The sequence below is a fragment of the Saccopteryx bilineata genome, unplaced genomic scaffold (assembly GCF_036850765.1).
Source record: "Saccopteryx bilineata isolate mSacBil1 unplaced genomic scaffold, mSacBil1_pri_phased_curated manual_scaffold_247, whole genome shotgun sequence".
Taxonomy (NCBI): Eukaryota; Metazoa; Chordata; class Mammalia; order Chiroptera; family Emballonuridae; genus Saccopteryx; species Saccopteryx bilineata.
In genome coordinates, this window is record NW_027095613.1 from 16,183 (window position 1) to 30,209 (window position 14,027).

The following is a 14,027-nucleotide window of genomic DNA, read 5'->3' on the forward strand; positions in this document are numbered from 1 at the left end:
GAGGGGTGATGAGGAGAAAGAGGCAGCCTAGGGCAGTGGTCCCCAACCCCTGGGCCGCAGACCAGTACCGGTCCGTGGGCCATTTGGTACCAGTCCACAGAGAAAGAATAAATAACTTACATTATTTCCGTTTTATTTATATTTAAGTCTGAACAATGTTTTATTTTTTTTAAATGACCAGATTACCCTAGGTTACATCCATCTAAGATTCACTCTTGACGCTTGTCTCGGTCATGTGATACATTTATCCGTCCCACCCTAAAGGCCAGTCCATGAAAATATTTTCTGACATTAAACTAGTCCGTGGCCCAAAATAGGTTGGGGACCACTGGCCTGGAAAACACTTCTGAAGAGGAGGGATTTGCATTGTCTTTGTGCCTAAGTGTATCCATGACATTTACAGAAATGGGAGAAGAGGGTAAATTTAAACAGATGCCTGTTCTTTTCGGACCCACAGAAAAAAACAAACACCAAGAGTACAAGAACTATCATGTCTTTATTCATCCTGTGTCCCATGCTTGAAAAATGCTCCAGCCCTGAAGGGATAGCTCAGGTGCTTAGAGTGTCGTCCCATTACACAAAGTTCGTGTGTTTGATCCCTGGTCAGGGCACACACAGGAAATGATCAGTGTTTCTGTCTGTCTGTATTTCTTCCTTCTTCTCTCTAAAATTGATAGACACATTTAAAAAATACTCTTAAAAGCATAAATACACCAAAAGATAATGTATGAAGATAGATATGCTATATTTTCATGTGCATTGTATAAAATTTCAATATATGAACTGCACACATAGTTTGGCCAAATATTGTACTCTGCTCTCTGGCTGCAGGAGATTCCATGTGACTGGGTCACACTCTCTGACCTCATGTGAGTGTGTGTAACTGTCCTGTCTAACAGCCGGAAATGCGGAAGCACAGAGAGATGACACATCTAGTCTACGTCCAGCTGAATGGCCTAAACAGGAATGAATGTTGAAGGTGTCCTAAGGCTGAAAACACGCCTTTTTAACACAGTAATTTAGAGACTGTGGTGATTAGGATCCCTCAGGGGACATTTGGAAATGTCTGAAGGTGTGTTTATGGGTCATTACTTAGAGAAGAGGGTACTACTAGCAATGTAGATGTGGAGCCCAAAGGATGTTCCTAAATATCCCATGTGTACCCTCTCCACAGGTGATGACCCTGTCTCCGATGTCAGATGCGCAGAGACTCAGGAACTCGGTACTGAACGAAATCACCTCCATGAAATGATTGCAATGGAAATAGGCAATCATCATCAAGACATAGGGGTAAGCTGGAAAAATAAAAACAGAAGGACATAGAAACAGACAATCTCAACACAAACTTTAAAGTAAGAGACAGAAAGAAACTCCTCTCTGTGGTGCGGACGGTGAGGGCAGACCCAGGACGGGGAGGCTCTGGGGAGTTTTGGTCTCACTTCCCCACGAGTTGGAAGCACTGTGTGATAGTAGCTGCTGCCGCTTCTATAATAAGACTGACAGTAGTATTCGGCCTCGTCCTCGGGCTGCAGCCCAGAGATGGTCAGGAAGGCGGTGTTGGAGGAGCTGTCGATGGACCCAGAGAACCGATCCGGAACCCCGGAGGGTCTCTGGTTATCACGGTAGATCACGATTGTGGGGGCACTGCCCGGGCGTAGCTGGTACCAGTGCACATAATTGCTCCCAATGCTGCCACTGCTGCGGCTACAGGAGATGGTGACCTTCTGTCTGAGAGACTCTGACACATTGCGGTGCTGAGTCAGTACAAACTGGGCCCAGGACCCTGCAAGGAGGGAGCAACACAGAGATCAGGAGGACAGAACAGACCCCTTTCCCAGGGAGGGGGGAGAGGTCATCCTCCCAGGTGACAAACAGGTGCCCTCCCAGAATTCCCTCAGGCTCCACCTGTACAGTGAGCCAGGAGGGCGAGGAGGAGTGGAGCCCAATCCATGGTGCAGACGCCCCAGACTCTGCTTCCTGACCCACAGCCAGGCCTGAGCCTTTACACTTCTTATATGTCCCCCTGACACAGAGGGGGGAGTCTATGCAAATCTTCCTCTTTCTGGAGGCTGTGCAATCTTCCTTTTCCTTAGGCTGCTTTTAGATACATAGCCAGACTCCTGATGAACTAGGGGAGGGGGAGGGCCGAGCCCAAGGATGACACAGGAAACCTGCAAGAGTCAGGGAGAGAACCCACAGCTGAAGACTAAGGGAACGTGTGTGCTCTCCAGTGAATGTAGGAGGCATGGTGACCTTGGGTGACAGCTGGGTCTCAGGGCTCCTGCCCCAATCCTGGTCCTGATAGGGCCCCCCTCATGGTTCCAGTCTTCTCAGATTGACTCATTTCACTTAATAATCTGCATGTTAGGTTCCTGTGTTTTTCTGTGGCCTTATAAATTATTCTTTATATTAAAAATCATATTCCATTGCATAAATGGACAAGAGTTTGCTAATTCATTCACCTACTGAAGGACATAGCAGTTGCTTTTTAAGGTATAACAAAAGTGGGAAAAAAAGCTACAACTTTTTGTTCTCATACTTGTTTGAACATAAGTAACTAATATAAGTAAACACCCAGCAATGTGATGTCTATATTGTATCATGTAAAAGTGTGTTTAGCTTTGTAAGAAACTGACATAGGGTCTTAAAAAACAGCCATGCTATTTTGCACTCTCAGCAGCATGAGTTAGAGTTCCTGCTGCCCACATCCTGGGTAGCATTTGCTGTCATCCGTGTACTGAGGGTAACCATTCTAATGAGACTAGTGGCATCTCTTGTTTAAACTCATAATACCCAATGACACTGTGTTGAGCACATTCTCAGGTGCTGACTCCCAGGTGTACATAGTCCTCAGTGATGAGACTGCTCAGATCTGCTCAGTGGGCAGGCGTTCCCTAGTGCTGGGACTGGAGCTGTATTATAAAGATTGTTTATATTTATTAAAATATAATATACCACCCCTCGATAATTGGTAAAAATATACAGATTGCAAAAACACTTCATATCAAATTAATAAATACAATACAGACTCCTTTAAGTGGTGGTAGTTTAATAATGTAATTATGTAATATTCATATTAAATTTTATATTGTACACACTTGAGTTCTCTGGATGATATCTAAACAACCTTTTCAAAATAGGCTTTACATTTTAGTATCAATATATATTTAATTCCATTTTCAGTATAATTAGGTATTTAATGAAAAATTGAAGTGTTGTGTGATTTTCTATCTATTTTCAGCTCTAAATCAGGCCTGGACAATTGAATCTATAAAGGGATGGGGCTGAGATATGAGGTAAGTGTGTGAGTCAGAGCCAACTGTTCATGCGCCTTTCTGGGTCCACAGGTGCAGGGAAGTCACACTTCAGTGAGGACACTGCCTGCCCAAGTGTGCAAAAGCCCTTAGAAAATTTTCCCACTTGGCCTGGCTCTGAACCCAGAGCTCTCAGACACAGTCCACCAGCGCCCCCTGCTGGTCTAGAACACACATCCAAAGCCCATTTCACACCACCCAGCTCTCCTGGAAGGGCACTGCTTTGTGAAATTGGGTCATTCTGATGCCACTACCAAGGGCAGTAGAATCAATAGATCCCCTCAGTGTAGTTTTGTGTTGAGACATTCATTTTTATAGGTCACTGATCATCTCCAGGCAGCAAAAGAAGTGCAAGGTTACTAGATATTACAAGATTGTTTGAGCTTTGAGTTTACTTCTATCTTGTTCCTGGGTTCACTACTGGTAAGTAACTACCTAATTACAAGATCTTGGGTTAAGGTTCTGAGGAGAACTCTGTTGGTTCCTACCTGGTGATACTCTACTGGGTGAGCCTTGCAGTGGATTGATGTGGGAGCTGGGTTGTTGTCAGGGCTCCCGTCAGCTCCCCGTCCTCACTGCACATGTCCTGGGTCTTTATCTGTGTCTTTGCCGTGAGAACATGATGTAGTCAGAGAAGAAAGGTCTTTTGTTGTTAATTAATTTAGTGTGTTCTCATTTACGCTTGAACTCAACCTGGAAATGCATATACACAGGGGTAGGCAAAGGTATGTTTACAGTTGTACTACAGATAAACAATACAATATTAAATAAGAATACAAGTCTAAGCTCCATGTTTCTTGTACTCACAAATGTAAAGTCACATTTGCCACACACACGCACACACACACACACACATTCATATGTATTTGATAAATATAAGATTTTTTGTCTAGTTTTGTAATTTTTCTCAACATTACCATAAAAGCACATCTCATCTCTTTTCAGAACTTACTTCTTCATTTCTGAACTAAAACTGCTCCTTCCCTGCTGTGTCCTAATCCACATTAGCCCTGATGAAGTTCATTTTTTAAGAGTTTGGTGGTTTTCATGGGGGTTGGATTTATAAATTATAGGTCCAAACATAGATGTTTACTCATTACCACACCAAACAAAGAACCACAGAGGGAAAGGTATGACAGGTCATGTGGTTACAGTGGAGGAAGTGAGCAGGTGACAGGTCTGAGAGCCATGTCCTCACAGGGAGGGTCCCCCAGAACCTGCAAATCAGGGGTCCTCAGAGGGTGACCTCCAGGAAGCAGAGAAAGCAGCTTCCCTGAGTGGTGAGGGGGCAGGGGACGGGCATCAAGCCCTGCCGGGAGCAGGGCCATGCAGGGAGGCGGGAGAGGGCCCCCGAGTCTCCCAGGTCACAGATGCCAGACTTGTTCATTTCTTGTCACCTGCCCAGCAGCTCTGAGGGGTATTTTGTATCTGAGTACAAAGTGACTCTGTTTGAGTTGGAAGGCCAGTAAAAAAAAAAACTTATTGACCATTACAGACAGATTAAGGTAAGAACATGATTCCAAGTGGTATAACAGCCTACGTGATCGGAGAAGCTGTCTTACGACCAGTGGGTACTGGTCACCATCAATGACATGGAAAATGATGGGTCTTTGAGGAGAGGAGGGGTATAATTACTTCAGTTTCCCTTAGCACAGGTGTTCTTTGTGCATGGGTTTGTCCTTATCTAGGTGACTGTGATAGTCTCCTCATCAGGCTAGAGGTCAAAGGAGGTCAGTGAGGCCATGTGCACAACCAGGAGCCAGACAAGAGGGCTGGACTCCTGACTGTCAGGCACCTTTGTCCTAGGTCACAGGTACGGCCTTGCTCTGGCTAGGTGCTCACTCTGTTTGCTGCTCCATGCTCAAGAGAAGGTGACCTCAGACCCATGCTCATCAAGAGCTTCACAGGAGTGACAGACACTGGGAAGTCCCTGCTCCTGATGTCCCACAGCCCACCATCACCCCGGATTGTTGGGAAGCTTCAGTTTGGTGTGAGGACAGGACACAGTCAAGGCTTCGGGGTTCAGGAAATTCCTGTTGGGAGTTCCACAGCCCTGGGTGCTGTCGGCTGTAAGAGTTTCTCATCCATGGATCCACCTCACCCCCTTCCCTGGAGCGGGCTGCACATTGTCCCAGTAACAGTAGAGCATTCTCACCCTATCAAGACTCCCAAAAATATTTCTTGAGCTCAGGCAACAAATTTCCCTCTTGGTAACCCCCTCTCTCCTGATTGAACAGCAGGCTCAGGTGCCCAGCAAAGGTTGCCCCAGCTCTGTGCTGGAAGTCCTCCCGGGCCAGAGTCGCCACCCAGGACCTCACATCTTGGTGCCTCGTTCATGGTACTCAGAACTCTTCTGCTGCCTGTGCACAGACAGGCGCTTAGGAGGAAGGGGCAGGTCACTGCTCTGACCTCTCACAGGGAAAAGTCCTGGCTGTGTGGGACAATCCACCTGCTGAGTTTGGTCCCTGAGCAGTGAAAATAAAAAATTTCAAATGCTGTTTTCTTATTTCAAAAGAAACATAGCAGTCCCTCATGCTCTAATTTTATTATAAATAGCTAACAGGCAAAATTGTCTTAATAAATTGTTTACTGTTGGTATTGATCCTGTTATACTGAGAATACAGAAACATGGAATAAAATATTGAGAACAGACCTCACATAAACCATGAGTTAGTTTCCTAAATAATTTACATGTAGAAATTATTTTAAAATGTTCATTTGTAGTGAACTAAGACTCGGGGGAGGCTATCATTTATATCTGACTTCCCCATCTGTGTGTGTCACTGTGAGGAGCACCACTGTGCCAGGTCTCACAGTAATAGTCCGCCTCGTCCTCAGGCTGGGGCCCAGAGATGAGCAGGAGCCCTGCATTGGCTAAGACATCTTTGGATCCTGAGAAGTGGCAGGTGCTGCCAGGGCCCTGGATCTTATCTGAGTCTGAATTGAACCACAGAAGGTACCGGGGAGGGCTCCCTGGCCTCTGCTGGAGCCAGTTTATACCATAGTCGCCAACACTGAAACCACTGCTCAGGGTGCAGGTGAGTCTGGCTGATGCTCCAGGAGATGCAGAGAGGGAGGGCGGCTGAGTCAGCACAGGCTGGGACAGGGAACCTGCAGACACAGACACTCATGGGTTCTGGGATGGGCATAAAGTGTAAGCCCCTTAGGGATCTAAAGCACATGAGGCTGAGAGAGGATTAGTAGGCAACCCTGGACACCTCCAGACTCTCCCTACCTGTGCAGTAGGAGAGGAGCATAAGGAGAAGGAGACGCCCAGCCATGGTGTCACAGCCCCCTGTGCCCCCAGAATAGGTCTGAGGTGGGCAGGGCTCTTTTATCTTCCCCATTGGAGGAGGAGCTGTTCACACTATTTGTTTCCTCTAATGGTAAGCTTCTTTTCACCCAGAGAACCAGCAAAGACCTAGCTTAGTTTAGTAGACAGAGGATCAGAAGGGTGAAACTGAATTTGTCACCTGGGAGATTCTAGGGAGGAAGCAGCTGCTGGGACCTTACACAGATCAGTGAGCAGGAGACTGCCCCACCCAGAGAGAACACAGCTACAGAATCCCCATCAGCAAACCCAGACTACAAGGCCCTGGGGAGTTTGGGGGATTGGTTACATAGTGCAAAGCACCCACCATCTGACACTGGTGGACCCACAGCGCCCCCTGCTGCTCACTGCTCAAACTTCATCTGTGGATAGAAATGATTTGGGGTACACTGTCCTAAAACCTAGTCACTGCCAGCCTCAAACATCCATGAGCGCAACCCTTGCTATGCCTCAAGTTACTAATATAAATAAACAATATTTTCCAATGATGGGCTTTCTGGAGGACTAGAGGGAAGAGATGGAAAATAGGATCACCAAAAAATGTGGCCAGAGCTGTAGGCACTTGAGAGTGCAGAGGGCTCCCGGAGCAAACCTTGAGCTTCCAGTTCAACAGGGACCACATGGAGGAGACTGGTGATCAGGGCTGACATTGCACAGTGGAGTCTTACTGCACAGCACACAAAGCATACATTTCCAGAAAATGGGTCCACTTCTTAGAAGAGGTAGCAGAGTGTGTAAATACTCAGACACATTAAATACTGAGCCGTGTGGAGGCAAAGGTTATGGACCGACCATTGTGGTGTCAGATCAATGAATTGACTAGACAAGTCAGCAAGGGATCAGGTTACAAAGAACTTTCTCTGTTCTCATATTTAATTGTGATATATTTATGACAATTTACGGAGGTTTATTTGACAGGCAACCAATGGTGAACTATTCGATAAATTTTGTCATTTATATAAACCTGTGGAATCTCCAAATATATCAAGATAATGAATACATCTACCAACCTCAAAAGTGTATTTATATTCTTTGAAATTCCTTTTTCTTTTCTACCCCTCTCACCATTTCCCAGGTAAGCGTTGCTCTGCCTTTCTGCACATGCATGTAATTGCATCTTTCAGAATTATATAAAATTGAAACCATACAGTATACAATGTTTGTTCTTATATTTCATCTGGAATTTTAAAAACTGAATCCACACTGTATCATATATCCATAACTCATTAGTCGCTAATAGTACCCACTCTGTGGATATAGCACAGTTTATTTAAGCTATTGCCTACTGAGATACATGGGGGTCATTTACAGTAACTGGTTATTATAAATAAAGGTGCTGTGAATATTTGTGGGGGACCCATTGTAAGCACACACAGTATGTGTACATTTTTTTGTGATATACAATAGTGGGACATGCTAACAAGTATATGTTTAATGTTTTAGAAAGTATATAACCATTCTTTAAGTGATCTAGTCATTTTCACTCCAACCAGAAGGACACTAGGATCTAACTGTGCCACATCCTTGTCTGCACTTGGCATGGTCGGTTATGTTAACTTTAGCCATTCTCAAGAGATGCAGTGCCTTTTCATTGTGGTTTCAATCTGCATTTCACTGAGATCTTCTGAGGCTGAAAATTCTTCCATGCACTTACTTGTCATCTGTATATCATCTTTGCTGGAGCATCTTTTGAAATAACTTGATCAGCGGTGATTTACATGTCAGTTTTTTTTTCAGATATGTTATTTGCAAACAGTCTGTGACTCTGTTGCCATTCTGTTAACATTGTCTCTCAAAAAGCACACAATTTAAAACTTGATAAAGTTCAAATGATTTTTCTATGGTTTTTGCTTTCACTGTTCTAGCTCAGAGCTCTGTGCCAGCTTGAGCATTCTGTGCATGTCTCCTGGAATGACGTTCTCATGTCTAACAGCACACATGCTCTAAGGGATACAGTGTTCTCACTTACAGTGATAATGTACTCCCCTCCTTCACTTCTATATTAGAGTAGTGGTTTAAAACACATTGTTCCTAATTAACATATGAAGAAGTAAAATGACCCAGTTAGAAGAAAGGATTCCTCAGGAGTTTATGTCTTAGAGGTGGAACCACAGGAAACTGGGACTCTGCTGGGACCCTGGGTGGGTGGGCACAGCTGATAAGACCTTAGCCATGAGCTCAATGACCATGTTTCTCTACTCACAGTTGATTTCAGCAGGGCCTTCCTGGATGTGAGATCACCAAGTAAGAGGAGACTGAATGTTATAAGGGAACTTCTCCAGGCTGTGCGCACATGCTGGTCTGAGGACTGGAACCAAGTACTTGGTGAGTCATATTCACCTCTGGGTCTCTGCAAACCTCAAACAGCATTCTTCTCCATCCACCGTCTTCTCTTGGATGGTTTCTGTCGTGAACGGGTTGATGTTACTTACTATGAGGGCTCCCTTAAACCTCAGGTCTCATAACGAGCCTCTCAACTCAGGAAATGGGGACAGAAGTGACAGCAGAGTCACCAGCACAGGCAGAAATGGATAGGCAGAAGTGGGCTAGGAGCACGGAGGTGAGTCTGTTCGGTTCACAGGGACCTGGAGCAGGAGCAGAAGGCTCCAGACTGAATCTCAGGGTTAGAAGTGGTTCCTGCCTCTGCACCTCATTAAACTCGCAGGTCCGACACTAGGCAGCAGCCACGTGCCTGTTCACTCAACACCTCAAGGACCTCCTGGCAGGCAGTTTTCTGGTGCAGAACATAAAAGAGAGAAATGATTCTGCAGGTTTCTTTTCGTTTTTGTTTTTAGAGAAAAAGCTACCCAGGCAATACCAGCAGCTGTAAAGAAAGCGTGGCAATAACTGAGACATCATTAGAAGGAAAGCTGCCTTCAAAATAGGTCAGGCAAGCAAAGCAAAACAACCAGAAAACTCCTAAACTAACTCATCATTTATGAAACACCTCTGAGAGAGAATGTAATGCAGCTTTGTTCTGATCCTTTGCACCTGACAAGGTGACATTGGAGGTGTGCACGGAGACAGAACTTGTGGTGTCTGGGGCCCTTGATCCCAGCAGCTGGGCAGTAACCACGTGCCGGTTTCACAAAGGGTGCCAGCTCTGGAGGAGGTAGTTCTGCTGCTTTAGTGACTGCTGGGTATGCAGAATTAGTGAGCATTTTATACGGACTATCTGTAGCTCAGGCAGATGTCAAGATGGGCCTTTCTGCCTGACAAAGATCAGCTCAGAAGAAACATTCAAACTGCTTCTACAGCGGAGCCTTCAGAGTGAATCTTCAGCTCTTCACATGATGTGGCCTTGTTGCAAGCTGCGTCCCAGAAGCAGGATGAGGGAAAGTGGGGGACAGGGGAGGCAGTGAATAAAAGAGCACTCTGCTAGGGGCTGGCACACCTGAGTCCTGTCCCCCAAAGACCAACTTGTTCTCAGAATCTAGTAAGCCCACCCACCACCCTTCTCCCCACTCCTGTTCACACACTCTGCCCCTTCAACAGATTTTTTTAAGAGTCCATTACATATCTAGACAATTTCAGCTAAAGCTGTTTCAGTTGCAAAGTATTCTTGCTGAAGGCCAGTTTCTCGGCTTGTTTGAAAGCTATGTAGGCGGCTGTATAGACGGCAAGATGATAACCAGGGCTGTGAGAAGAAGCCAGAATCAGAGCTGAGGTGGGGGGTATAGCCCTGTCAGACACCTTATCTTTTCCTTTTCTTCATCTTCTAAGCAGCCCCAAATTCCAAAGGTAGTAGAGAGCTGTAAGTTTACAGGGAATAAGAAACTTGCTATCACCATCTGCATGTGATGGTGACCCTGTGACTTCAGTGAGAAGAGGACATGGGACATGTGCTCTGTGACTTCTCTTAGGAGCCTGGATGATGTGGTGAGAGAAAGCTACTTGCCATCCACGGTCAGTGGACCACTTACCCCACCTGTACAAGTGCACTTTAGGCTCACCTTTCTGATATCTGCATGTTGCCTGAAATCCCTTCATCGTCACAAAGCCATCCTTGATTGATGAATGGAAGTTGACTGGTAATGAATTCCCTAGTTTCAAATTCCACAATTCTATTTGTACACAATAAATTTCCAAAAGCAATTCATTTCTTTGCTTACGATGTAATGATTTCTTGGTCAATTTGTGTATTTTTGCCAGGTTGGCTCATAGTTTGCATTTTCTCTGAGTTTCCAGAATTACTGGGCTCTGTCTGGGTTTCTGTCTGCAGAGGGCACACACCTGGGGAGGGTGGGGCGAGACCCCTGCACACAAAGGAGGTGCAGGTGGTGGTGGCGGCATAGCGCATGCTCCATGGCCTCCAGCTACCGGGGCCTCTGACAGGTGCACACTCTTCACGCAGGGTCAGCACAGCTTAGGACAGACAGGACTGGAAACACACAAGGGGTCGGGAGAGCCTTGTTCTGAGTTTCGAGATGTTGGGGAAACAAGTGAACTGCTTAATTGCAAGGCTTAACCTACCGAATGACACCCACTCTCATTAAATGCGGGGCTGGAGGAGCCTCCATGCAACGCTGGGAAGATGCCAGGCAGGGTGGCCTGAGAACCTTCCCTAAGAGAAAATCGGGAGCCTTGGTTGCTGGAAAAGCCTCGGGTTTCACCATGTATCAAGTCCACATGGGGACTGATCACCTTCCAGTGACCGTGGCAGCCCGGGAGCAATTTGAGGGGGACGGGCTCTCCCCACCTTGCCGCCCCGCGGGTTGTCTGGATCCCTCAGCTCCGCCCATTGAGGCCCACGTGCCTCAGCCATTAAGGGTTCCTATAGCGCATGCGCGTTTGGTACCGTTTCCCGCAGCCAGGGCTCTAGAAGCCGCAGACGTTGGAGAAGCCAGACAGCAGGGGCGGTTGGATACGGGAGCAGAGTCTTATGGACCAGGCAGCTCCTCATGCACAGACCTAAACTACCCAATGCGCATCTGTCCACAGGAAAGTAGAGGAGAACGAACTGCTTTTCAGGTGGGAGAGAGACACGGGCAGGGAGTCCTCCACTGGAGGACCTGGGAGCCTGTAAGGCCACACATCCTCATGGTGACACACTGATGCTCATTTGCAGATGCTGCCTTGGAGCCACGTGGGGTCGTTGGCTCCCTTTGACCAGGAGACTCTAGACTAGCAGGGGTCTCAAACTCGGGCCCGCGGGCCGCATGCGGCCCGCCCACCAATTTTGTGCAGCCCGCAGACTGGCCCGCAGACTAATCCACTAAGTTTGATTAGTCTGCCGGCCGCACAAAATTGGTGGGCGGGCCGCGAGTTTGAGACCCCTGCTAGAGGTTTGAGGGCCGGGCTCAGCTCCGCAAGCTGCGGTAACGGTGAGAAGTGCGCAGGCGCGGGCAGCCAGGGATCTGGGCGGAGCTGGTCGGGGACGGGGAGGCACAGCCCTGAGCGCAGTCTCTCGGGTGGACACTGTATCTATCCCAGTGCGACCCCGAACCCACCCAGGTCCTTACTGCCCCTGAGGGTTAGTACAGAGGAAACCTGGCTGCCTTTCAGGAAGGGACTGGAGGGACAGCAGCTGTGTCCACACAGGAGAGACTCATGAGCCCTGGTTCTGAAGAAGCCCCAGGTCCCACTGTAGGCTGTCTCCCATTTGCAGCTGCTGCCTGAGAGCGATTTGGGGGATGGGGTGGGCTCCTTCTTCCCTGGAGGCCAAACAGGTGGTCTGTAGTGGGCCCAGCCCCAAGGCCAGCCGAAGGGACGTGTACTGCACATGCGCATGCAACCCAGTTTGTGAGAGCCAGGGACCTGAAACAGGCAGAGGGCGGTGGAAACCATGTCACAGGTGCGAATCTAGGATGAGCAAGGCATCTTCAAATTCCATCACAGCTGCACACTTTCTTACATTAACTCATACAACACACACACTAGCTTCACCTGGAGTTCTTTTTATTTCTCCAGCCCATCAGATGGAGACGCTGAGATGATGATCTTCAGTTGCCGAAGCTCTCTGGTTCTTATGTAGAAAAGCCAATGTGTGGACCAGGCAATTCCGATGCTCTGAACTACTGACCTGCAGGTATCACTCAGCCATGGGGTCAGTATTCACCATTTAAGGGTCAAGGATGCGTGGAGAAGCCACACTTCCGGCATGTTATATAGAGCAGGAAGACCACGATTTCTAGAGAATCCCAGCAGACCAGCCAGGTGCTGGACACAAGCAGCAGTGGTGAGAGTTGTGCAAGAAGCACACGTCCTGTTTGCATGGCATGACCAGGACAGAGGACTTGGTTTTGTAAAGGATGGCAGTTTGCAAACTACAGGATGTTCCCTCAATAAGGTTCAGATGAAGAGGTTGGCTGCCACCTCCGTGGACCTCAAAAGCTATTCATTCCAAAACAACCATTAAGCTCTTAGAGCTGCCAGGTTTGTCTGGGAAAAAGAACTGAGGCTACCACCCTTGCTGAGGGTCGGCCCATCCAGCCCACCTGGTGATACTTCGGAGACTGGACTGTATCTCTGGGAGTCCTTCCCTCCCCCGCTCTTCTCTATCTTATCTCGCATGTTTGTGGAGGGAGGGAAGTGGATTCTTGTTACTTACTGAACTTGTTTCGTCCAAATCTGATAGGAAGCCTGATGCTCCAGGAAGCTGTGCACAGATATTGTGCTGTTTTGTAGCAGGCTGGCCCAGGCCTGGGCTGTGCATATTCCAGTTTGAAAAGCATGTAATGATGTAGTATTTGGAGTTAATCAGAAAATTGTGTAGAGCCCTGGCCGGTTTGGTCAGTGGTAGAAACAGCCTGGTGTGTGGAAGTCCCGGGTTTGATTCTCTGACAGGGCACACAGGAGAAGAACACATCTGCTTCTCATCCCTCCCCCTCTTCTTTCTCTCTGTCTCTCTCTTCCCCTCCCACAGCCAAGGCTGCATTGGAGCAAGTTGTCCTGGGTGCTGAGGATGGCTCCATGCCCTCTAACTCAAGCACTAGAATGGCTCAGGGTGCAACGGAGCAACACCTGAGATGGGCAGAGCATCGCCCCTTAGTGGGCATGCCGGGTGGATCCCAGTTGGGTGCATGCGCAAGTCTGTCTCTCTGCCTCCCAGCTTCTCATTTTAGAATAATACAAAATAAAAAGAAAATTGTGTAGAGAGTAGAGAGCCACTGCCTCTGAATGTGTCCAATCTACATGCAGCTGAGAGCAGAGGAAGGGCCCTGCTTGGCCTTGAGTGACCTGGCAAGTGATGGGTTCTCCAGGCTCAGTATCATTGTGTCTCTATCCAAGCACAGTGTCTCACCTGACCCAAACTCTATCTATGTCTCCATGTTTTCATTGATACTTCGTCACCTCCATTTAGGTCTTCACTTTCATGCTGCTCACGGCAGAATTGGAATGGAAAAATGACTTAAGAGAATTGTCAAGGTGATTCCCAAATA

At 47.4% G+C, this 14,027-nt stretch overlaps 1 gene segment (V, D, J or C); it reads right to left on the minus strand.

The window, feature by feature from the left end:
• Window positions 1-1,163: 1,163 nt before the first annotated feature.
• On the minus strand, window positions 1,164-1,995 carry LOC136318426 (immunoglobulin lambda variable 6-57-like; the record flags this gene model as incomplete). The annotated part of the segment is given in 3 exon segments: window positions 1,164-1,295; window positions 1,448-1,783; window positions 1,906-1,995. Coding segments are annotated over 3 exon segments (514 nt in total), but the record flags the coding sequence as incomplete, so codon positions are not given.
• Window positions 1,996-14,027: the final 12,032 nt, after the last annotated feature.